Below are 26,600 nucleotides of genomic sequence, written 5' to 3' on the forward strand. Positions count from 1 at the left end.
AGAGGGGTATCCCATCTCGTAGCACTATCTTCAGCTACAGCCCTCAGCCTCTTCCAGCTGGAGATATTCAACTTCTATTTCGGTGACTCAATCCGAAAGTAAAACTCTTCACTGCGGTTTTGCTCCAAAGGGATCAGGTGACAATGCTCCCTCTTTAGACACTCATGCAGCTTTGCACCACTGAATTTCTTCCGTCTCAGACATTTTTCTTCAAGAATTTTTAGAAGTCTGAAGGCAAGAGCTGACCAGGCCAAATCAACATCTTGTATCTGAACCGCACTCCATTGTGGTTGGCCTTAACTTTCGACTTTGGCCCAGTCTTGTGTGACCAGATGTCCGCAGTTGGCTATTTGAGGTGCTACATTTAGCTAAAAAGTTTATAAACTCATAACTCCGCTTTTAATAATTGGATTTTTATTGTTCTGGTGCCAAATAATTTACTAAAATGTACTCTATTTTTCTAAATTGGTTTGGGATTTTTCTTGTATTGTGTTTTCACTTTATTAATGTTTGTGTGCTCCATAAATACTTTACACATTACCTCTAAGTTAGGCCTAGATGCTTTTTGTGCCAAGCAACTCAGGACAATGCTTAGGTTATTTTAGTGGCGTGTTGTGGTTCACCTTGCAAGTGACTGAGGCTGGTGCTTAACCCCAGTGAACCAATAGCCCAATTTATCACAACTTCTAATTGTAAGCTTTTCAAATGTCATGTATCTTGACCTCTGCCACGTTCAATGGGATTGTGTTGGTGTCGCTGTTTAAGTCCTTGGTCACTTAGTGTACTGATGGGTCCACTGCTCCTCCTGTGATAGGCACCCCATGGACCCCTCCAAACCCAAGAGCAGTATCTCCAGTTGTTAGCTGGAGGGGGGCACCTCGATCCTTTGACTGCCATTGACCTGGATTACTCCCACTCCAGCCCTCTCTGAGGAGGCCTGCCACCAGCAAGTTCCCAGCACAGGCTGCACTATCACACTTGGGAGTGGCTTAGCAGCAGCACAGGTAGGGATGGCCATCTCTTTGCCACCCTATTTCTCATGTTCTTACTGCATGAACAGCACTCGGCAAGTCACCCCTCTCTATGTTCCAGGAGCCACCAACCTGGGTATGTACAAGTTGTGGCAACTCCCCAGCTGCTCCAGCGGGGACTTCACTCTCACTGCTCCTTGCTGGTGCTATCCATCTCTGTTTGGATGTGCCAAAGAGCTGAAGTAATCCCTGGATGGCCCCGCTATTCCTGTAGAAGTGGGCCAGGCAGGCCTCTCCGGACTGCTCTGTCTGCCTGGCCAACAATTCTGTACTCTTCACCCCTTGGTGTCTGTCTATTGACTTGGACCCCAGCAGGTCCACTGCTTCCTGCATCGGGGAGCCGCCCTAAATGCTTTCTGTGGGCCACAGCAGCAAGCCTAGCAGTCCCAGCTCTAAGTCTCAAGTCGACAGCCTTTTGCCACGCAGCTGCCTTCCTTGGCATCCTCTGACTCACTTCGATGAGGCAACATCTCATCTTGGCTCTGGCCTTCAGGGGACTGCACATGGGTCCCCCCACAGGCACACCTGGAGCAAATGAATTGTTTATGAAGAATGGGCAAGATTAATGAAGGATACTGTCAGTAATGTGGAGCGCGTTCAGCTCACATCCACCATTTTCGGCTACCGAGCCATGCCCCAGTTACATTTATTACGAATTTGAAAAAATTTAATTAAATTATTTTAAAGTAGCATAATATTAACTTATCATTTATAGGTACGTTTTTAATGTATATATCTTTACAAAAATTAAGATTATTCATTTATTTTAACATTACTTCCAATGGGATTCGATTGAAAGTATCAGACTTCTGCTTACACCTTTCCCCTCCTGAGGCGGAAGCCGGGAGGTCTCTTGCTTTCCTTTCTATTTTAATTGCATTTTCGTGATTTTACGCGCTCGACACTTGTGCTTGTTAATTGCACTATTCAGCCTGTTGTAGTGTGTAGAGACCCCCCAGCGCTCAGCAGCGCTTTAAAATTCATCTTTCCCCCCTTCCTGCAGCTCCGGTCCCACCCTCGGCTGAGTGTTGACGCCGAGGGCCGGGCGCCGGTTTTGGCGGCCATCTTGGGTCAGGCTGGGTTGGGGAGGCCATAGAGAAGCGCTATAAAAGGCGCCAGCTACCTTGAAAGCGGTAATATCAGACTTCTGCTTACACCTTTCCCCTCCTGAGGCGGAAGCCGGGAGGTCTCTTGCTTTCCTTTCTATTTTAATTGCATTTTCGTGATTTTACGCGCTCGACACTTGTGCTTGTTAATTGCACTATTCAGCCTGTTGTAGTGTGTAGAGACCCCCCAGCGCTCAGCAGCGCTTTAAAATTCATCTTTCCCCCCTTCCTGCAGCTCCGGTCCCACCCTCGGCTGAGTGTTGACGCCGAGGGCCGGGCGCCGGTTTTGGCGGCCATCTTGGGTCAGGCTGGGTTGGGGAGGCCATAGAGAAGCGCTATAAAAGGCGCCAGCTACCTTGAAAGCGGTAATATCAGACTTCTGCTTACACCTTTCCCCTCCTGAGGCGGAAGCCGGGAGGTCTCTTGCTTTCCTTTCTATTTTAATTGCATTTTCGTGATTTTACGCGCTCGACACTTGTGCTTGTTAATTGCACTATTCAGCCTGTTGTAGTGTGTAGAGACCCCCCAGCGCTCAGCAGCGCTTTAAAATTCATCTTTCCCCCCTTCCTGCAGCTCCGGTCCCACCCTCGGCTGAGTGTTGACGCCGAGGGCCGGGCGCCGGTTTTGGCGGCCATCTTGGGTCAGGCTGGGTTGGGGAGGCCATAGAGAAGCGCTATAAAAACAGGCACTATTGGCTCCGCGCAGCGGACGCGATCAGCGGACGCGCCGGACCTGCGCCGGAGTCGTGCCAGAGTCCTGCCCGTCTGCGCCCGTCTGCGCCCGTCCGTGCCCAGGCGGGCCTAGGGCCTGCCACCATGCCCCACTCATTGATGCCTTTCTCCACCAGGCTCCAATATGGAAGAGACGCTCTCATCGCCTTACGTCCGCCCCACCCTACTAGTTGTAGCTTTGCACAGATGGGGACCATTCCATTCTTACTGTGCAGAGCTTGTTCTTCCGGCCACAATTCAGTGGCTGTGAAATCCGTTCTCTCCATGGCTTTGCTAAACTGCCGGTCCTTGCCGAGCCATGCCATTGAAATCAATTCACTTATTCTAGACCACAAGCTCGATGTGCTGTTTCTCACTGAGACCTGGCTCTCCCCCAGCTCTGGCCCTGACATGGTCAGAGCACTCCCCCCAGGCTTTCATATACTCCACCTTGATAGACCTAAAGGGAGGGGAGGAGGAACTGCAGTACTCTACAGAGACACGCTCGCCTGTAAGATCCAGAATGGAGGGGTGGCTGATTGTGAGAGCCTACAGTTCTCCCTTCGGCTGTCACCTACTGTGTCTCTGACAGGCTTGTTGATCTATCGCCCTCCCGGACCCCTGGGTAGTTTCCCTAACTCTCTCTTGGAAATTACTGCACTTCTTGCCTCTTCAACTGCCAACTTTGTTGTTCTCGGAGATTTTAATATCCATCTTGAGGACCCCGCTAATACCATAGGAGTCGATTTGCTCGATGATTTCAAATCTTTTGGAATCAATTTGGCCAACTCAGGCGCGACCCATGAGAAGGGCCACCTGCTTGACCCCTTATTTTCTAATCTGGACCTTTTTACTCCATCTCCGGCTCTTGCCCTACCTTGGACAGACCATTATTTGGTGTCCGCGTCATGGCAATTTGACAGCCGAGCTGCGGTGGTCCCACGGGTTCACACCCTGGAGAGAGCCTGGTCGAGGCTCCCAGTTGACACCTGGGCGGCACACTTGGAGGCCACGCAGCCCTCTCAGGGAGCCAACCCGATAGTCGCCGATGAGAACTTCCATACCTGGCTCGTGGATTCTCTGGACACTCTCCTACCCAAAAAGAAACAACTTACGAGGGGGAAGAGAGTGGGCTCGGCACCTTGGTATTCATCAGAATTAAGAACCCTGAGGAAAGGATGCAAGAGGCTAGAGCGGTCCTGGAGGAGAGACTGGAGTGAGGCGAGCCGTATAGAATACCGCGCGGCCCTGAGGAGGTATAAATCCGCTATTCGGGTGGCAAAATCAGGATTCTTTGAAGAGCGTATTGGCTCTGCGGCCAACTCCTCCAAAGAGTCATTCAGGGTCATTAAGGAGCTACTCAATACCCCCGATCCTCAGGTTGTCCACGAGGACCCTCGCAAAAAATGTACAGAACTGGCCTCGTATTTTAAAAGCAAAATCGACAACATACTGGCTTCCCTTCCCCGGCTAGGTGAGGTCTCCTCTTGGGAGGACAATCCCAGCTCTCAACTTGAGCCACAATTGGTGGAGCTGGCCTCCCTCGGTCCAGTCACTAAGGAGGAAGTCTTGTCGGTGCTGAGATCTATGAAGAGCGGCTCCCCGAAAGACCCAGCACCTATTAAATATCTTAAACAGGTGTCATCCACCATCGTCGGCCCTGTGACGGACTTGATAAACCTGTCTCTTGCCCATGGGGTAGTTCCCCCCAGTTGGAAAGGGGCGGTGGTTAAGGCTCTTTTAAAAAAGCCTAACCTCGATCCCGCCGACCTCGCCAACTTTCGGCCTATCTCTTTGCTGCCGGGTATCAGTAAGGTGGCTGAGAAGCTGGTAAATAGCCGTCTTTCCAACTTCTTGGAAGCCAATTCCCTCCTTGGCGACTCCCAAATGGGTTTTCGCCCCGGTCAGGGGACCGACACCGCCCTGCTGGCGGTCGTGGAGAATGCGAGGAGCATGCTGATTCGGGGGGATCAGTGGGAGTGATCCTCCTGGACCTCAGCGCTGCTTTTGACACCGTGGACCACCAGGTGCTTCTCCAACGGCTGTCGGGGGTGGGGGTCACTGGTTTGGCCCTCAAATGGTTCGCCTCCTTCCTGGAAGGTCGTACATTTGAGGTGTGGGAAGGCCAGGAAAAATCATCCTCTACCCCTCTCCAGTGCGGTGTGCCACAGGGCTCTTCATTGAGCCCTACCTTATTCAACGTTTACATGGCCCCCCTGGAGAATGTGGTACGGCCGCTGGGTATTAAAATCATCAGTTACGCTGATGATACTCAGCTGGTGGTAGGCCTGTCCCAGTCGGCGTACCATCCAGACCGGCTGCACACGTGTCTTGAAAAGATCTACACGTGGATGTGCAGCTCAGCCCTAAAGTTAAATGGCTCCAAAACGGAACTGATGCTGCTGGGGAACTCCTCTCCATCTCTGTCCCCCAGCAGCTGGCCAGACTGTCTGGGACCGATGCCCCCCCCAAGCAAGAGATCAAGAGCTTGGGGGTATGGCTGGAGCAGGACCTATCATTTAAAACCCACGCCAAAAAGACTGCTGGCGTGTGCTTTGGCCTGCTCCGCTCAGCCCAGAAGATTCTGCCCTTGCTCCCAGTGGCCACTCGAAGGCTTCTCATCCAGGGACTTATCATCTCGCGGCTGGATTTCAGCAATGCGCTATTCCTGGGCGCACCCGAATCTACCCTGAACAGACTGCAGCAAGTGCAGAACGCGGCTGCCAGGCTTTTGACGGGTCTCCCTAGGCATCAATCTGCCCGCCCGGCGTTAAGGGCTCTGCACTGGCTCCCTGTGAGGGACAGGGTGAAATTCAAGTCACTCTGCATCGCCCACAAAGTTCTGCACGGGGTAGGTCCACCTATTCTGGAGGAGATGGTCCAGCCCTACAAGGCCTCTCGTTCCCTTCGCTCTGACCACCAACATCTCCTGCAGGTTGGCAGGGTGAAAAGGCAAGAACCGGTGGCAGAAGGTTTTCAATTAATGTGGCCTCCTTGTGGAACTCATTGCCTCTACAACTGCGCTCCGAAGCCAGTCTTCTCAGGTTCCGGAAACTTTTAAAAACTTTTTTGTTCTCTGTTTAATTCCTGTTTCCTTTTAGCAGTGTTATGTTCTGATAAGCGCTGGGATGCCTATTGGTAACCAGGCGCTATACAAAACTCGGAATAATAATAATAATAATACTTCCATTATTTTCTACAGAAGGGTGCAGCAGTTCCAGTGGTTGGCCATGTGTGGTGCTGGCCTTACTCCAGCTCTGAGATGGAGTACATTTAAACCTGATTTTAGTCTTTTTTGGTAGCAGTAATTATAGAAGTACAGTTTGCGAATAGCAGTGGGCTCAGGGCTAGATGCAAAAAGCCGTTTTGTTTTCGCAAAAGGTCAAATCCACAGAATCTGGAAATTAGTCTTTTTGCCATGTATGAAACTCACATTGTGATTCAGTAGCACTTTACTGTAAGAAATTGGGTTATTAGTTGAAAGGGGTGAGAGATCTACTCAAATAATGAACATAATGCTTTTCAGGGTGAATCACAAGAGTCATTAAATAAATGTGTGCTTAACCTTCTGATAGCTTAACACAATTGGACTCCGGCTTAACTTAGAGGAAATGTGTAAAGTATTTATGCAGCACAAAACCAGTAATAGAATGAAAATAGAACTCAAGGCAAATTGCCAACCAATTTAGAAGAACAAAGTAAATTTTAATAAATACAATGACACCAAAATGACAAAATCCAATACGTAGTACCAGATTTATGAATGTAAAAATGTTTGTATGAAATAGTGCCAATAGTGGTTATCTGGTTGTGCTGGTCCGGGGCAAAGTGATAAGTTCAGATCAACCACAATGGAATGCGGATTAGGTACAGGGACCACGTTCATCGTGTTGGAAAGTTTACCTTTTAACTTAATCCAGTTTTGATTAGAGAAATACTATTTGATGAGCTCATCAGCTGTTGGGCTACAAGTTGGATCCGGAGAGGGGCTCGGCGACTAGAGGTTGCCAAAGACTCAGGCATTGGTTTGAACATCTCCTGTTAGATAATCAGAGCTTCATGTTCGCAAAAGACACACAAGTCAACCTGTATAGCTCTGGGCGGTGACCTCGGGTCTGCACCTAGGAAGGCCACATCAGCAGTCAGAATCCGGTCTCAAGTTGGCTTTGGTGAAGTCCTCTCCTGTTTGCAAGGAGTTGGTTATTTTCAACTAGAAAAGCCCATAACTTCTGGTTTTTCACCTTGAATTCAGATCCTGCAATTTTGGGGTTGGAGGAGTACACTCAAACACCAGGAGAGGGTCCAGCACCTGAAGGGGCTACTCTTGGGGTTATGAATCACTCCAGCAGAGGCCAGAAGCATGGTTCAGGCAGGTCCATTGTCACTGGCCAGCTGGGCAGTAGCATGGAAGTTCTCTGGAAAGTTGTTTTGTCTCTGTAGCTCACACAGTTCATCCAACTGACTTTTGAAGTCACGTCTATGGTCCTGGGTTCAAGCCAAGCAGGTCCAGAAAGGTCAGGCTTCAGAAAGCAGAGCAGATCTTCCTATGCGCCTCTACAGTCACAGGAATGTTTTGAGGGTGTGGATTTTATACCCAGTGCCATCCTGTGTGTGGAGGGAATTTCCATTGACTACCCCTAAACTGATTCTGGTCCTTCTTCCCTTTTCCCCGGCCATATCCTGGCTAGTGACAAAAGGGCAGTCAGGCCCAGGTGTGAGCTGCATTTCACACTAACAGTGCAGTTGTCTTTGGGAGTCAGGAAGCAGGTGGGTATAGCCCTCAGACTACCCTTTGAAGCTGAAAAAGAGCTCAGGTCAACCCACATGCTCACTTGCTCAGGTGAGGAACATCCTTCCCAATGCCCATGACCCTTTTGTCAACTGTCTGAAAGTAATACACATCACACCACAGGAGAGCCATTTGTAGTAATGTGATCCTGGACACTAGTAGAAAGGCACATTTGGTTGAGTCGGAAAATTGCTATCTTTCTAATAGTGGCATTGTTAAAGAAGTAGTTCAAATTCTGACTTTTCCATTAGAGGGGGTTTTAAATTACAATTCAAATGAGTATTTTTTTCTGCTCTCTGCTTCGAAACTGAAGTTTTCACTTAATAAATGTAATAAGGTAACCATGTGTTACTCTATGGGAGATCTAGCCTTGCATGTGTGAAGAACAGCTTTGGGGGGTATTCACTGCCAGGACATGTAAACTTAAGTACACATGTCCCACTTTTTAAATACTATGTAGCCTGCCCTATGATCCTTTAGGGCCTACCTTAGGGGTGATTTCTAAGTAATACATTGAAAGGTTTAGGCTTGCATGAGGTTTATTTTGCCAGGTTAAAATGGCAATTTAGATTTGTACTACAGGCTGATAGTGGAAGGCCTGAAACATATTTTGAAGTGCTGCTTTAGTGGGTGGTAGAATGGGGGGTTCTACTTGCTAGTGGCTTTCAATTTTAAGGCCCTGGATATGTATAGTACCACATACAAAGGACTTGTAAGTAAATTAAATGTGCCAATCAAGGAAAACCAATTGTACCATGTTTAGAAGGGAGAACTTTAGGTCTGGTTAGTTGATTACTAATAGCAACAAAAATTGGTTCAACATAATTTGGATAGTGAAGGCAAAATATCCTGGGAATACCATGCAAAATATGTTAATTTCCAAGCATGGGCCATTGATTTGGTGTTTAAGGAGTCCCTCCCAAATACTGAATCGGAATGATATGTTTTAATGTTTTGTGGACAAAAACATTAATACTTTACCTACTACCAACATGTAGTGGTAACTCATTTGCAAATGGGAATAGGTCCTCAAGAGACTATATCTCCTTTGTGAATACTGACAAAACATTTTTTAAGAGTAGACAGTGGTCTCATGGATCAGACACAAGGACCACTGGAATGTTATAGGGGAGGTCCCTCTTCGTATTTCTGGAGTATCCAAAGATCTTGGCATAGACGCTTGGCAGCGGTCTGCGAGACAGTAAGAGGTAGTCCTGCGGTGCAACGGCTCTGACAAAAGTGTGACAATAAGACGGCACCTCCCTCCAGAACCGTATGGACCATGAGAAAAGTGTAGGCAGGTGAGAGCCTTATGCCTTACGAATGTGCATGATGTGCTTGTATAGAAAGGCAGGGATACACTCAAAAAGCCCTGCCGGAGGCCCCTGACCCGTACTGGCTCATAGCGTGGACCGAAACATGTTGACGCAAACCTTTGAGGTTTTTGAACAGTCATTCACTAAAGAACCTCAGGAAATACTTTAATTCGCAACACGTTATCCTTGGAATAAAGTAAAACCTTTGGGTATACCTATAGGTATTATACATTTTCTTTCCCATATTTGAATCTCCGCTTTCCCAGTTCATTCTAATCTAAGAAATCCCATTCCATCTTTGACAAGTCCGTTCTGGTGGTAACATCCTACAAGGGTGTGGATAGGCGTTGATGATGAAGCATGTTACGATAAGTGAGTGAGGTATCTATTTCAATATCTTTGGATACCCCAGGGGTATGAGGATGGACCTCCCCTATAACATTTCAGCTGTCCTTGTGTGTGAGCTTATTTCTTGAAAGAATGGAACTGGTCTTATTACCTCTTGCTATATAGATTGTGGTGAAAGTGGTCACATGGATCACTGTCTACTCTGAAAAAATGATACTAATACTTTTCTTTTCTTTTTAACACATCCTCTTTTCTTTTAAGGAAAACAGGTTACATTTGAATAATGAAATGGCTCTATTTAAAAGTAATCACAAACATGGTGATCTGCTGCCCACAACAGGCCACCATCACTGTGATGGCTGTGATTCATAGTGGGTCACAATTTGCAATCAACCTCATTAATATTCATGAGGTAGGTCGAATTGTGACTCACTAGGGGTCAGTATTTTGAGATCTGAAGACATAGGTTGGTTCGCATAATAGCACACTGGTCGCAAAATTACTGGTCGCAATTTGCAACCATTATTTTGACACCAGTACTTTACACATCTAATCCTTACTCTTTAGTGGGTGGAATCATATTATTCTGGAGAAGTGTGGCTCAATGGTTAGAGCAGCAGACCCTGATGCAGAGGTCTAGCCCGGGACCAGGGTTCAATTCCCCACCTCGGTGGGTCTTGGGCTCAAAATTCCACAGACCTGATAATTCTCGCCCGGTGCCTATTCCAATCATGGAGTCCCACTCTGCAACTCTGGGCAATAGCTTGCTTAATCTCCACAACGGCCCCCACAACGTTAAGGATGCCTGGCCTCCACCTTGGGGGTGCCCAGGAGTGGACGCCTCACAGGGAAAGCCAGGATGGGTTTCACAGCGGTATTCGTACAAGCGCCTTGAGACCTTTGCGGGTGAGTAGTGTGCTATACAAGTATCAATTTACATTTACATTACATTACATTTACATTCTGTAAACCTCTAAATCCCTCTTTAGTCTTCCCTATTCCCTCACACTTAGTCATGAAAATTCCCCGTAATGCAGCAGCCCCCCCATCCCTCCCACATTTACTTCTAAAACACACACTTAAGTGTGCAAAGATCTCTCCAGTCAGGACAGTGCAGGCAAAGACCTCCGCACGTAGATACACTAATATAATTGTGTAGTACATTAATAGTACTCTTGTAGTACTACAAAAGTACTACAAAACGCAATATCTATAAAGGGCCCGCAGAGTCAACTCGAAAAATACAACTTTCTTTGAACTGGGAAAGCCACCTGCGTGTTTGAGACAGCTTTCCAACATCTTATTTTCACATATTATTATATCCTTGTAGGCAACATAAATAATTGTTGGGAAAAAGGCTACAGAAATATCTTTAATTTTTCCCTGACTGTCCTATTAAAGCGTAACGGAAGTGTGCAATTACCGAAATCGTCGAGGGACATTTGCGCTATAAATAACAAAAGCATTCTTATTTTTAGTTATTAATGAAATCCAATGGAACATATCCGGTCACGTTACCTGTTCAGGAGGAATGTCATCTGTAATCCAAAAATGTTCCTTGAGGAGATGCTGATAGCTAAGGCAATGCTTCACTGCAATAGGAACGTTACCCATCCTGGAAACGGATGCACACGTTTCCTTTTCTCTAAACCTCTATTATTCTGGCCTTTGATGCTGCTTGTGGGATGGAGATAAACACTTCCAGGCTGACGCTCTTGCCTATCCCTTTTTGCGCTCCTACTGCAACTGCCGTGATTGGATGACGTCAAAGGAACTGATTTGCATGCCCGCATGTGACTGGAAGACAGCTAGCAGTCTGACAACTGCAGGGAGTTCCTATTGCCATAGCAACCGCATCTGCAGATTGGAGCTAAGTGCAGCTTGTTCTCCTATGATTCTTCAGGGAATTACACATTGGCTGGTGCATGTTTGTTTTCGTTGAACGTGCAACAATATGTTTAATTAACGTATCAAGTCGGGACTGAAAATGATTTATCTCACTTTAAAATGTGCACTTTGTTTGCGTTTTCTTTTAGTTACCACACATTTATATCTTTATTAATTTACTTGATTATCCATTTTATATATTTATTGCGTACTTTACCCAGAGGTGTCAGAGCACTTTACGATAGAGCGAAATACATTAGGTCAGACATTCCAGGTAACATAGTAGGGGTGACAAAATGTATAACTACTACAGTTAAGCAGACTGATGGTTACATATTTACAAACTATAAATTCACTAAAAATTACACATTGTAAATTAGAGTTGCAGCGATGAGGCTTTCAAAAGCACACAGCACAGTTAAAGCGGAAGGCCGAACTAGTTCTCCAGTGAGGAACATGAACCACTCACAGTCAGAGAATAATTTTTTGGGGGTAGAGAAAAGTTTTAAGGTCCTTTTTGAAGATGCGAATAGAGGTGGTAGTGTGAAAGTATGGAGGAAGCGAGTTTCAAATTCTAGTCGCACTTCCTTAGAAAGATTGTCCTCTAATTTTTTCACTTTTGCAAGTCAGAGGTTCTAGCAGTAGGTTTTCGGCATTATGTGGGGGCCTGGATCCACCTGAAATTTTGAATTTGTTAGCTAGATAGCAAGGGGTAGAAGTATGTATGGATTTATGGCAGCCGCAGCTGCTGCAGGTAAGGGCGGTGGGTTGGTGGGGCCAGGTGAGGGGTTATTTCAGGAGATGCCCACAAGGGAAAATTAAATATATCATTCATTTTCCCTCCTGGTTGTCTCTCCAAATCCCCCTCACCTGGCCCCCCGCCTCACCGCTCTTACCTGCAGCGGCCGCGGCTGCTTTATGGGTGATAAAAGCAGTCTTATTTATTGACCTGGCTTCAACAAGAAGCCAGAGAAGAGTTATCAGCATAGGTGTGATATGGTAAATTCTTTTGGCCCCATAGACGAAGTGGGACACCAACTGAAGGAAGGATTTTAAAGGAGAAAAGTGGATCTAGGGGAGGCCTGCAAGGAGTGAAATTTCAATAGTCAAATCTTGAAAGTACCAAAGATTGAACAAAGTTTTTCAGGTCTTCTTCAGGAATCAAATGTTTGTGACCCCTGAGAAGGCATAGTTGGTAGCAGGCATTTATGGCCATGGTGTTCATTAGGAATTAGAGGTTAAGCCTCTTGTCTAGGATGAGACCTAGGAATTTAGCATTGTCAACTGTGGTAGGCTTGCATTTAGGAATGATCTGATTAACCATGCACTATTGTACAGGAGGTGGGGAGTTTGAGATAAGAAGGGATTCCGTTTTCAAGGATTTAGTTTTAGGGGGTGAGATATTATTCATTGTTGGATAGAGTTGAGGGTGGTGGTGACAAGTGAAATGTAATGTGCGGAGGACACCTTGAGGTAGAGTTGGGTGTTGTCAGCAAAGAGTTGATAATGGATCCCAAACTGTTGCAGTAGTTCTGCTAGAGGTTCCATGATCAATAGCCTTTGAAGTTGAGAGACAGTGTTCAATTTTGATCATCTGAGATCTGCCCATGAGGTATGATTCAAACCATTTAAGAACTACACCTTCAAAACCCATTCACTGCTTTAGTGTTTTGAAAAGTGTGTAATCATTTATAGTGTCAAAGGTTGCAGAGAGGAGAAGCTGGGTCAAGAGGCAGGAGCTACCTAAGTCAAGTACTCAGAGGGTAATGTCAATAACATGTAGCAGCGCTGTTTCAATGCTGCAGCCTTGATTGAAGCCAGATTCTAAATCATCAAGAAGGTTATTGTCCTTGATGCGTGGGGTGAGTTGCTCTGCTACACATCTTTCAGTGATTTTAGCAAGGAAAGGGAGGTTGGTGATAGGACGGAAGTTATTAAGGTCGTTAACACCTGCAGATGGTTTCTTTAGTAGTTGGGTCACCCACCCTATTTTGAGGAAATCAGGAAAGGAACTTTAGCTCAAAATGAGGTAATCAGATTAGACCAAAAGTTGAGCATTTGAGTGTAAGAGTCTATTGAAAGGTCACTTGGGACGGGACCCAAAGAGTGGTACTAAGGCTTTGTTTTTTAAATGTTCTTGAGGAGGGTGTCATTGGTGATGGTGTCAAAGCTGTGGCAGGAGCATTTGGATTCCTCATATGTGATTGGATGTGAAGTATGGTCAAGAAGTAAATTAACTTTTCTATGAAAGAATTTATAAAAGTATGCTACTTTCTTGGGAGGGTCGTCAAGTTTTATGTTTGAAGAAGAAGGGGCATTAGTGGTAATTCTGATTAAGTTAAACATTTTCATTGGTCTCTTCTTGGCAGAGTCAAGGAGGGTTCCGAAGTAATTCAATTTTTTACAGAAAATGTGTTTGTGGTAGCGTGATCTAGCTTATCAGTGATTAGAAAGATTAATAGTAGAGGGTGACTGTCTCCATTACTTCTCCAGGTATCTTAGATTCTTTCTTTTATCGTGGAGCGACTTATTGAATCATGGGGCAGAAGGTATGAGCCTTTTCCTTATGCTTTAAGTGGAGCTAAATTATCTATCAAGACAGAAAGTTTGGTGAAGCATTGGGCAGTCACATCAGTAAAGTTAGAGTTGGGCTGATGTCTGGCAGAGACATATTGGCTGCACTGCTGAGAGTGTTAAGATTGAAGTTTTTTGTATTGTGAAACCAGGTAGTGCCCCTTGTAGATTGAACCAGAATTACAACATGAGTGATGTCATCAGTGATGTCATTTGAGATGTCCTCAGTGATGTCATGAGTGATGTCACTGACCATGTCATGAGTGATGTAATATGTGACAACATCAGCAGTGCATAGCGGGCGTGCGAGTTATAGTTAGCTGAACTAACTATAACGGGGGAATTTCAATGGTTTTGTACGAGTGAAATGTCTAGCTAACTATATTTTCTGTGAATTTCTAAGGTTTTTTTAAAATGCTAATTCCTAACTATAAGGTGCCTGAAACCTGTTTTTTTCAGTGAATTTCAAAGGTTTTTAAAATGCTAATTTCTAACTTTAACGTAACTGAAACCCATGTTTTTTTAAGTGAATTTCAAAGCTTTCTTAAATGCTAGTTTCTAACTATGCCTACAGAGGTAGGAAATGTGAAGAAAGAAGAAAAAACACACAGAAAGAAGAAAAAGAAATGCAGAAAGAAGCAACAGAAGTCCTCGAAGGAAGATGTGTAGAAAGAACAAACAGAGGAGCAGAAAAAGGCCTAGTTGCAAAATCATCCTGTACTCTCAACTTTTTCAGATGGGTACTGGTGGTAACTGACTCTGACTAACCAGTCCTAGAGCCAGTGCTATGCTGAAAAACACACTTAGAATACAGTTAAAACACCTACATACACTACAGAACACGCTGCATTGGGGTACCCCTGTTATTAGCATGACCTCCTCTGTAGGCCTCTAGTATATAATAGGGCAGGGGGATTTAAACTACCTCTTAAAACGCACCATAGGGTGCGTTTGCACCCTGGTGAAGGGAGGTAGGGGATGAGCTGACGTGGGCAAACACGCCCTGTGGCTGTTTTAATTTGAGGGATAAAGTCCCCTTGAATCCTGAGTGTCCCTTGGGTACAACTAGCCCATCAGGTATCTCTAGTTAGCACCACAGAGCTGCGTTGCAGAGAAAATGGGCATGGCCTGGACCACCTCTCTGCAGTGGCGCTAACTGGAAGCTCCTGGTGGACTAGTTGGCCACCATGGGCCCTCAGGATTGAAGGGGAATTATTTCCCCAACTTAAAATGCGCCATAGGGTGTCTTTGCACACGTCACCTCAAGTTCCGTCCCCTACCTTCCCCACTGTGTAAACAAGACCCATAGCCATTTTAAGTTGGGAGAATAACTCCCCTTGAATCCTGAGGGTCCCTAGGTGTAAATTAGCCCACTAGCTACATTCAGTAAGCACCATTGCAGAGAGGTGTAAAAAAGGGCACAGCCTGCACCCCCTCTCTGTAACGTAGCGCAGTGGTTCTTCCTGGAAGCACCTGGTGGGCTAGTTGGCCCCCAGGTTCCCTCAGGTTGAAGGGGAATTAGTTCCCCAACTAAAAACTCGCCACAGGGCATGTTTGCACACGTCAACTCAGGCCCCGTCCCCTCCCTTCTCTACTGTGTAAACGCGCCCTGTTGCCGTTCTAAGTTGAGAGATGAAGTCCCCTTGATTCCTAAGGGTCCCTAGGGTCAAACTAGCCCACGACGTAACTCCAGTAAGCGCCACAGAGCTGCGTTCGAGAGAGGTGTAAAAAGGGGTGTGGCCTCTGAACAACTTCTGCAACGCAGCTCCCTGGCGCATGCTGCAGATAACTGTTGGGCTAGTTGGCCCTCAGGGACCCTCAGTATTGAAAGATAATTAATTCCCCAACTTAAAATGCGCCACATGGCTTGTTTACAGAGTGGTGAAGGAAGGGGGCGGAGCCTGAGTTCACATGTCTGCAAACACACCCTGTGGCACGGTTTAAGTTGGGGAATTCATTCCTCGTCAATCCTGAAGGTCCCTGGGGGCCAACTAGCCCACCAGGTACCTCCAGTATGCGCCAGGGGGCTGCGTGGCAGAGAGGTGTTCAGAGGCCACACCCCTTTTTACAACATTCTGCAACGCAGCTCCGTGGCACTTACTGGAGTTACCTGGTGGGCTAGTTGGCCCCCAGGGACCCCCAGTATTCAAGGGGATTTAGTTCCCTATCTGCAAACACCCCAGGGGGAGCATTTGCAGAGTGATGAAAGCAGGGGGCGTCGCTTCCGGCGCAATGCCGGTCTTTTTTTTTTTAAGAAGAGGGGCTGTGTAGCCCCCCTTCTTTTTCTATTTTTTTGGCCCTAAAGAACCCATCCCCCAGGGCCTCCTCCCTAATTTTTTTTATTGAAAAAATGTGGAAAGGGCCGCGTGGCCCCCCTCCCGAGGCCCTAATCGGCCCCGGGGACCCCATCCCTTGGGGCCTGCCTTTTTATTAGGTTTCGCCTGGGGCACGGAGCGTTAGCTCTGCCCCCAGAGAAATCTGTAGTTTCCAGTAAGGACTCTTGAATACGCCCCTCTGTTCCATTGGCTAGCTCCATAAATGGAGGCTAGCCATTGGAACAGAGATCTGTCCGTCAAGGCCGGACCAGATTCGGGGGCGTTCCCGAGATTTTTTCCATGGGCGTTCCCTCTGTGTAGTCATGCGGTGGTGGGCGGGGTTTCTTTTTTTTGTCGTCCGTGTTTGCTTTTGTCATTCTCGGAAGAAGTCTTCCTCTGGTAAGTGCTTGCTGCATGCGTCTCATGTCGTCTGTGCGGTTCCGCCCCCCCCCCCAGTTGTTGGAGTTGGCTGCAAGATTCGAGTTCCACAAGGCAATCAGGTAAGGAGTTTGTTTATAAATGTGTTTTTACTTTGTAAGTTTCCGTATTTTGTCCGCCGTTCCCGCCCCTCCCCTCTCCCGCTTCCGTGTCTTTCCCGCCCCCCCTCCCGCTTCCGTGTCTTTCCCGCCCCCCCCGCTTCCGTCTTTCCCGCTTCCCCCCCCGTCCGTGTCTTTCCCGCCAGCCAGCACTGCGCCCGATACGGGCAGCGAGGCTGCACCGATGTGGGCGGGCCATAATCGCGGTCAGGGGTTTGGCATACAAAGCTCCGTAGGAGATGCTGCCCGGCTTCCACTGTTGCACCACTTTCAGGGTTGGTGATGCTTTTGCAGGGGCTAGCCGGCAGAGGAACAACTGTGGACGGGAGCCTGAGGCGAGTTGGGCAGTTTCCACCGGTGAGCAGTCAACAGCCCAGGCAAGGCGCACTCACACGCTCTCTTGTCTCTCTGATGCGTGGGGTGAGTTGCTCTGCTACACATCTTTCAGTGATTTTAGCAAGGAAAGGGAGGTTGGTGATAGGACGGAAGTTATTAAAGTCGTTAACACCTGCAGATGGTTTCTTTAGTAGTTGGGTCACCCACCCTATTTTGAGGAAATCAGGAAAGGAACTTTAGCTCAAAATGAGGTAATCAGATTAGACCAAAAGTTGAGCATTTGAGTGTAAGAGTCTATTGAAAGGTCACTTGGGACGGGACCCAAAGAGTGGTACTAAGGCTTTGTTTTTTAAATGTTCTTGAGGAGGGTGTCATTGGTGATGGTGTCAAAGCTGTGGCACGAGCATTTGGATTCCTCATATGTGATTGGATGTGAAGTATGGTCAAGAAGTAAATTAACTTTTCTATGAAAGAATTTATAAAAGTATGCTACTTTCTTGGGAGGGTCGTCAAGTTTTATGTTTGAAGAAGAAGGGGCATTAGTGGTAATTCTGATTAAGTTAAACATTTTCATTGGTCTCTTCTTGGCAGAGTCAAGGAGGGTTCCGAAGTAATTCAATTTTTTACAGAAAATGTGTTTGTGGTAGCGTGATCTAGCTTATCAGTGATTAGAAAGATTAATAGTAGAGGGTGACTGTCTCCATTACTTCTCCAGGTATCTTAGATTCTTTCTTTTATCGTGGAGCGACTTATTGAATCATGGGGCAGAAGGTATGAGCCTTTTCCTTATGCTTTAAGTGGAGCTAAATTATCTATCAAGACAGAAAGTTTGGTGAAGCATTGGGCAGTCACATCAGTAAAGTTAGAGTTGGGCTGATGTCTGGCAGAGACATATTGGCTGCACTGCTGAGAGTGTTAAGATTGAAGTTTTTTGTATTGTGAAACCAGGTAGTGCCCCTTGTAGATTGAACCAGAATTACAACATGAGTGATGTCATCAGTGATGTCATTTGAGATGTCCTCAGTGATGTCATGAGTGATGTCACTGACCATGTCATGAGTGATGTAATATGTGACAACATCAGCAGTGCATAGCGGGCGTGCGAGTTATAGTTAGCTGAACTAACTATAACGGGGGAATTTCAATGGTTTTGTACGAGTGAAATGTCTAGCTAACTATATTTTCTGTGAATTTCTAAGGTTTTTTTAAAATGCTAATTCCTAACTATAAGGTGCCTGAAACCTGTTTTTTTCAGTGAATTTCAAAGGTTTTTAAAATGCTAATTTCTAACTTTAACGTAACTGAAACCCATGTTTTTTTAAGTGAATTTCAAAGCTTTCTTAAATGCTAGTTTCTAACTATGCCTACAGAGGTAGGAAATGTGAAGAAAGAAGAAAAAACACACAGAAAGAAGAAAAAGAAATGCAGAAAGAAGCAACAGAAGTCCTCGAAGGAAGATGTGTAGAAAGAACAAACAGAGGAGCAGAAAAAGGCCTAGTTGCAAAATCATCCTGTACTCTCAACTTTTTCAGATGGGTACTGGTGGTAACTGACTCTGACTAACCAGTCCTAGAGCCAGTGCTATGCTGAAAAACACACTTAGAATACAGTTAAAACACCTACATACACTACAGAACACGCTGCATTGGGGTACCCCTGTTATTAGCATGACCTCCTCTGTAGGCCTCTAGTATATAATAGGGCAGGGGGATTTAAACTACCTCTTAAAACGCACCATAGGGTGCGTTTGCACCCTGGTGAAGGGAGGTAGGGGATGAGCTGACGTGGGCAAACACGCCCTGTGGCTGTTTTAATTTGAGGGATAAAGTCCCCTTGAATCCTGAGTGTCCCTTGGGTACAACTAGCCCATCAGGTATCTCTAGTTAGCACCACAGAGCTGCGTTGCAGAGAAAATGGGCATGGCCTGGACCACCTCTCTGCAGTGGCGCTAACTGGAAGCTCCTGGTGGACTAGTTGGCCACCATGGGCCCTCAGGATTGAAGGGGAATTATTTCCCCAACTTAAAATGCGCCATAGGGTGTCTTTGCACACGTCACCTCAAGTTCCGTCCCCTACCTTCCCCACTGTGTAAACAAGACCCATAGCCATTTTAAGTTGGGAGAATAACTCCCCTTGAATCCTGAGGGTCCCTAGGTGTAAATTAGCCCACTAGCTACATTCAGTAAGCACCATTGCAGAGAGGTGTAAAAAAGGGCACAGCCTGCACCCCCTCTCTGTAACGTAGCGCAGTGGTTCTTCCTGGAAGCACCTGGTGGGCTAGTTGGCCCCCAGGTTCCCTCAGGTTGAAGGGGAATTAGTTCCCCAACTAAAAACTCGCCACAGGGCATGTTTGCACACGTCAACTCAGGCCCCGTCCCCTCCCTTCTCTACTGTGTAAACGCGCCCTGTTGCCGTTCTAAGTTGAGAGATGAAGTCCCCTTGATTCCTAAGGGTCCCTAGGGTCAAACTAGCCCACGACGTAACTCCAGTAAGCGCCACAGAGCTGCGTTCGAGAGAGGTGTAAAAAGGGGTGTGGCCTCTGAACAACTTCTGCAACGCAGCTCCCTGGCGCATGCTGCAGATAACTGTTGGGCTAGTTGGCCCTCAGGGACCCTCAGTATTGAAAGATAATTAATTCCCCAACTTAAAATGCGCCACATGGCTTGTTTACAGAGTGGTGAAGGAAGGGGGCGGAGCCTGAGTTCACATGTCTGCAAACACACCCTGTGGCACGGTTTAAGTTGGGGAATTCATTCCTCGTCAATCCTGAAGGTCCCTGGGGGCCAACTAGCCCACCAGGTACCTCCAGTATGCGCCAGGGGGCTGCGTGGCAGAGAGGTGTTCAGAGGCCACACCCCTTTTTACAACATTCTGCAACGCAGCTCCGTGGCACTTACTGGAGTTACCTGGTGGGCTAGTTGGCCCCCAGGGACCCCCAGTATTCAAGGGGATTTAGTTCCCTATCTGCAAACACCCCAGGGGGAGCATTTGCAGAGTGATGAAAGCAGGGGGCGTCGCTTCCGGCGCAATGCCGGTCTTTTTTTTTTTAAGAAGAGGGGCTGTGTAGCCCCCCTTCTTTTTCTATTTTTTTGGCCCTGAAGACCCCATCCCCCAGGGCCTCCTCCCTAATTTTTTTTATTGAAAAAATGTGGAAAGGGCCGCGTGGCCCCCCTCCCGAGGCCCTAATCGGCCCCGGGGACCCCATCCCTTGGGGCCTGCCTTTTTATTAGGTTTCGCCTGGGGCACGGAGCGTTAGCTCTGCCCCCAGAGAAATCTGTAGTTTCCAGTAAGGACTCTTGAATACGCCCCTCTGTTCCATTGGCTAGCTCCATAAATGGAGGCTAGCCATTGGAACAGAGATCTGTCCGTCAAGGCCGGACCAGATTCGGGGGCGTTCCCGAGATTTTTTCCATGGGCGTTCCCTCTGTGTAGTCATGCGGTGGTGGGCGGGGTTTCTTTTTTTTGTCGTCCGTGTTTGCTTTTGTCATTCTCGGAAGAAGTCTTCCTCTGGTAAGTGCTTGCTGCATGCGTCTCATGTCGTCTGTGCGGTTCCGCCCCCCCCCCCCTAGTTGTTGGAGTTGGCTGCAAGATTCGAGTTCCACAAGGCAATCAGGTAAGGAGTTTGTTTATAAATGTGTTTTTACTTTGTAAGTTTCCGTATTTTGTCCGCCGTTCCCGCCCCTCCCCTCTCCCGCTTCCGTGTCTTTCCCGCCCCCCCCCTCCCGCTTCCGTGTCTTTCCCGCCCCCCCCCGCTTCCGTCTTTCCCGCTTCCCCCCCCGTCCGTGTCTTTCCCGCCAGCCAGCACTGCGCCCGATACGGGCAGCGAGGCTGCACCGATGTGGGCGGGCCAAAATCGCGGTCAGGGGTTTGGCATACAAAGCTCCGTAGGAGATGCTGCCCGGCTTCCACTGTTGCACCACTTTCAGGGTTGGTGATGCTTTTGCAGGGGCTAGCCGGCAGAGGAACAACTGTGGACGGGAGCCTGAGGCGAGTTGGGCAGTTTCCACCGGTGAGCAGTCAACAGCCCAGGCAAGGCGCACTCACACGCTCTCTTGTCTCTCTGATCAATCAGCTCTCTGTCCAGCCACAGGAAGAGGCGTCGGGCTGGGTCGGTCGCTCCCTAGATCATTTCACTGGGATTGAGCTCTGCTCCCAAGACCCCTCTAGTGCGGGACCTCCCATCATGAGTTCCGCTGGGCACGTCTCGGTGTAGTTTCTGTGTCTGTCGCAGGCAACGGTCAGGCCGAACACAGCTCCTGGGCACCGCACCTTGGTTGCTGGGTGCCCACTATCTTTGCCCATCCGTCCAGGTCGATGGATGGATACAAAAAAATATGCTCCGATGTCTGGTGCGCACCACACAGCCCTGCAGTTGTGGGTTCAGAGGCTGTACAAACTGAGAGGGAACGTTTCTTTTGTTAGCGCCAAATCTGCTGTGAATGTGGCAGATGGTGAAGGCGTTGCGCTGCCACACACCACATTTTCACCGGGTCCTGGTGTTTTCTTGTGTGAATTCCGGTTGGGCCGCTCCGACCCTCCATGGCCCATACATGCTTTGCTTTCATATATGAGGCGAGAGTTCGACGAGGAGAAACACTGAAAGCACTGTCTCCAAATCTGCAATAGTTCCTGGTAGTTAAACTGCGTTCCAAAGCCAGCACGTTGAAAACGTTAGTTGGTGTGTTGTCGTGTTCCGGGCACTGGTGTCTGCGTTGTTTGTGTCGGTATATTTTACCTAATGTTTTTCATTGTGGTGTGTTATTATGACCATATACATTTTTGGGGTAAGGCTGCTCGTATTTGGGTGTCACTTTGTAAGTTTACGTATTTTGTCCGCCGTTCCCGCCCCCCCCTGTCCGTGTGCCCGTTCCCGCCCCCCTCCCCGTGTGCCCGTTCCCGCCCCCCCTCCCCTTTCACTCTCCGTTGTCTTTCTTGAAAACACAGGTCGGAGCGGTTGTGAAAGTTAAAGAAATTGATGTACATAGACAGCATTCATTCCCCTTCTTCTCCCACTCCTCTCCCTGTGGGCACCATGGATACTGTAAATTATTGACCGTATCACCCTGCCAGTAAGAGCCCGTACCCCTATGCATATGTACAGCCATTCTAGGCACCATGGCCTTTTTACCCATTGGAATCCCCGACATCCCTCCTGCGCGTATCTTGCACCCCCTCTCTCATGTATAGACCATGAACCCCTTTCCCTTTGCGCGACCCTGATGTGAAAGGCAACCCCCCTGCTTGACCCAGGCATTCCCCATTTCCCTCTCGAAGAAGCATCCTTCGCCTCAGCTGACATAGCCCCCCCCAGCTGTATCTGACTGCCCCTGTTCTCTCATGTACAGGTCATAGGATCTCTCTCTCCCTCTCTCTCTGTGCAACCCTGGCCCTGCGCGCACCCTGACCCCCTCCTTCTCCTCACATGAGCAAGTCATAAACCCTCTTCTTCCGCAAGGCCCTGTCCTTGAGAGTCATGGCCGCGCCTGACCAACACCTCCTTCCCTTCCATGAATGCCCCTCTGTTGACAAGCCTTCCCTCCGCGCTCGATTGTCCACATGGCATGAATACCACTCCTTTGATGACCCCTTCCCCCGAGTCCGGCTGACCACACATGTCCGAGGCCATCGCCTAAGCCAGGAGATACCATTTACTGCCCTTATTGTATGCCTAGCCACCCCACCCCCTGGGCCATGATCAGGCGTACACATCCTACGAAACACTCAGCTGCGTGATTGCCCTCCCCTCTTATCAGCAGGTCAAGGGTCCCCATTGTGAACGTATGTGGAGTAGGATCACCACGAGGATTATAGGGATGTCTTTCTTTTGCGTCATACTGTCCTGATTGTTTTATCAAGTGTTTTGTAAGATATAAAAGCAAGAGTCTCAGCTCACTTGTTAGAGCACCTCCCGAAAGACACTGTGTTTCGTGTCCGAAATGACTGGCTCTCCTCATGAGAATTAAACTCTGTTCTTGATTCCTGCATCCAGCGCCCGTCTCTTCATTTGATAACTATTCAGAATGGGAACTAAGAGGCGTCTTGCGCCAGCAGCCTGGGCATCGATAGCAATGCGGGCTCATTTTCCACAATTGGCGTCCCAACGCGGGGTCCATCAGTGACATAGGGTTCGGTAAGAGAGATCCAGACGAAGAAGTGAACATCTAAATGATCGGGGTATGCCTGCCTTGAGAGGGCCCTCGCCCGGCTGCCGATCGACAGAACTTCACCAATTCTGAACGGACCTCTCTTGAGTGACCTATTGTCCTGACTGGAATACCACAGGAATGCTACATGGAGTAAGAGAACGATTGGGCGCTGGAGGAGGGAGTCGAAGAACTGTCCGTATGGTCCGGTCCGGGTAAGATTAAGTAGGGTGTTTTTACGCCTGATTGGTAGGGTGGCTCTATCCACCTGATTGATTGATTGTTTGTATTGAAAGTCGGTATTTGTATACTGATATTGTTTGTATTGAAAGTCGGTATTTGTATACTGATATTGTTGGTATTGGTTCATTTAGCTTTGAAGGCTACTTGACATATTGGTTCTCTTTTGAGAACGAGACATTCTCTGTTTGCAAACAGCGGCGAATAGGAACGTCGTCCCTCTTTGCAGATAGAGAAGGGTAGGTAATGCAGACTTTTGTCCCCCGTTGTAATTCGTCATGCCTACTTTTCTCCCCACTGAATTGTTTGAAGTCGATTAATAATCGATTGTTGCTTGAAGTCGATTAATAATTGATTGTTGTTTGAAGTCGATTAATAATCGATTGTTGCTCTTTGAGATCTTCCCTGTCCACAAACAGAGACGAATAGGAATATTCTGTTCCCTTTATGGATAGCGAAGGGCAGGTAATGCAGACATTTGTCCCCGTTCTAATCCGTCATGCCTGTTTTTCTCCCCATTGATTGGTTGGTTGCCTGGACATTGTTGTCCCAGGAATTGTTTCGTTTGAGGTATTTTCTATTTGCAAACAACGTGAAATAGAAATATTCTGACTAGTCTTTGCAAGTAGAAAAGGGTAGGTTATGCCCCTTTGTGAATTCGTCAGTCCTACCCACTCCCCACTGGTTGGTTATTGGGGGGTAGCTCGCATGGTCCGCCCAGGAGACTACCCTTATGGAGGACATATGCTCCCCGCTCATGGGCCATTTAGTAGAAATAGACCGACTGGTCCGCCCAGGAGGCTACCCTAGTAAATGGAAGTACATCGCTCGGTCCGTCCAGGATGATACCCTAATGAAGGAATATATGTTCCCCTTTTGATCGATAATCTCGTTCCACCCCGGACCATTTATTGGAGGGGACTCGTCTGGTCCGTCCAGAAGTACCCCCTAGTGAAAAGGACACATAAAAATATGAAGTGATCACCGTTCCCTACTAACAGAAAGCTTTAGCTCGAAACACGCTAAGGAAGAGAAAGAAAAATAAAAAGAAATCAGGCTAAGTCAGTAACCCCCTGATGAGCTTTTGACTTCACTAAAAATAAGAAACATTAGAAATAGTTCGTAATAAGAAATATAAAATGGCGAAAAGGTTTGATAGCAGAAAATAGCCACGAGGTAGCTAGGCTCCACTGCCTATTCCTGCTCCCAACATGTCTGCCTCATTTCCCACCACGCCCAAATAACGGTCACATGAAATAGAAAGCAAATCAATAGGTACCTACCCCCATTCCAGAAGCTCCCGAAGTGCAACGGGTCCGCGGTTACGCCCATCCGGAAGGCGAGGCCTCGTGGCACGAGGGGCTCGCCTGGCCACGGTCAGGAGGAGATGATGTTGGGCAGGCGGTCCAAAGAATGGCAGAGACCTCTCCATCTCTCCTCTCCTGCTGCTCTGCAGGCCACGGGGGGGGCTGTCTTGCCTCAGCCACCGACTACCCCCCCCCCTTCTGTCTCTCGCCTGGTCCGACCCACGAAGAAGGCCGAAGCCAGGGGCGAGAACGGCGGCAAATCAAGTAGTACCGCCACATGCTAAATTCTTGCATAGTTACAGGTAGTTCCGCCACCTTTCAAACTCCTGGAGAGTTGGAGGTAGTCCCGCCACATGTCAAAAAGGGGGGGGGGGGCTGTCTTGCCTCAGCCGCCGACCACCCCCCCCCCCATCTTCAATGGCTGGCACGGCCAATATCGAAGCGACGGAGCCGAGGAACGGCGCGGGGTCGCTGGAAGGGGGAGGTGGCGCGAACGAACCTCCCCCACCTCCCTCCAGGTGGAGGCTTCCAGCGACACCCCAATGCTCTTACTTAAAGAGGGTCAACATCAAAAAGCGGTCTTCAGCCCAGGACGGGCACACGCTCCATATCGTCTCTCCTCGACCTTGAAGATTCTATAAGAGCCGGGGGGCACCCCGATCCCTCCTCATGGGCGCCCCCGCCCCCTTCGCTGGGAACCACGACATCGGAGCAACTCCTGCCGGCACCAGCCTCGGATTGGAAATGGCTAAAATGCAGCCACGGCACAGACTTGTTCAGTTCCGGAGGAACACCAGGATGACCCGGTAGGAAAATTGTTGCCGCCCTTCCCACTCTTTTGACTCATGGTCCATTTGTTAGACTGTTAACCACATAGCACAAGACTTTTTGAACTGCCAACGGAAAGTTCTGGGCCAACCATGCGAGACTAGAGACACTCTGGCTGTGCTGGAACTTGCCTGACCCCACCCAAAATGGCGCCGACACAAAATGAGACGTTTTTAATGAACTTTGTTGCACCCTGATTGCACAAGCTTTTTACCCCGAGATATATAACGTTTTGGATAATGAAAGTAGATATGAAGGATATTGAGTATGTGCTTGGACAATGAATTGACTTAGGGTGGGTACTGATTATGAGTTGGAAAATGAATTGGTGTAATTTAGGTAATGAATGAACATTGGATAATGTATTTATGAATTTATTAAAGATGAATTACTGACATGCATCATGTTTGCTCTGTAGGGGAGTTTAATACGATTTTATTGCACTGCCGCACTTTATGCAATGAACTGCCACCAGCTTTGTTCTTCCTATGTACAGTTCCAATCTGCTCCGTGGCTAGTCCACTGGGTTGTAGGCCTGTATTTATACGTCAACACTTTTTATTAAAAGTATTTTGAAAACGAAAGCATAGTTGTAGCGGTTGCATTAATGAGTTTTGAATGTATTACTACTGTGAGCAACGAGAAAGTATGATGAAGGTTGAAGGTTAAAGGTTAAAAAGGACCCGATATTTAGCAGCCACGCTATGTGTCACAGGCAGCCGGAAAAGTGCTTTAGAAGACCTAAAAAAACGACACCACAGAAATGCCACCTGACCGCCACCCTTGTACCCGATCAAAAGGGGTTACGACCAAGTAACTCATGTAGATACGCAGATCGTCAATGATTATCTGTTTGACATTTCTGGTCCCTCTGGGCTTAAACGCCGTGATGGTAGAGAAATGCACTACGTGGAGATAGGTCGAGTATGTGGTAGGTAAAAACATTTCCGGATTACTGCATGCTGATGAGGTTTGAATATTGCCCCCCCCACCCCTTCTTTCTCCTCCCTTCTGCAGGTCACGTCGGAACCCTGGCTGATGTATGGAAGGACGATGACCGAACCGCTAATAAGAAAGGGAAGAAGGGAATATGAGCATGGTCCGTATGACAAATAAAAGTTTTTAAAAAGACGT

General features: G+C 47.7%; 1 protein-coding gene across 1 annotated transcript in view; it reads right to left on the minus strand.

Annotated features, from left to right (window-relative positions):
- Positions 1-10,990, minus strand: part of HMGCLL1 (3-hydroxy-3-methylglutaryl-CoA lyase like 1) — an 826,606-nt gene extending 815,616 nt beyond the window's left edge. The window contains exon 1 of the mRNA XM_086926446.1: positions 10,819-10,990. Within this exon, the coding sequence (XP_086782572.1) occupies positions 10,819-10,914 (96 nt within the window). The 5' untranslated portion in view covers positions 10,915-10,990. The remainder of the gene's footprint in view (positions 1-10,818) is intronic.
- Between the last annotated feature and the right edge of the window lie 15,610 nt (positions 10,991-26,600).

Source organism: Lissotriton vulgaris, chromosome 6 (assembly GCF_964263255.1).
Source record: "Lissotriton vulgaris chromosome 6, aLisVul1.2, whole genome shotgun sequence".
Classification (NCBI taxonomy): Eukaryota; Metazoa; Chordata; class Amphibia; order Caudata; family Salamandridae; genus Lissotriton; species Lissotriton vulgaris.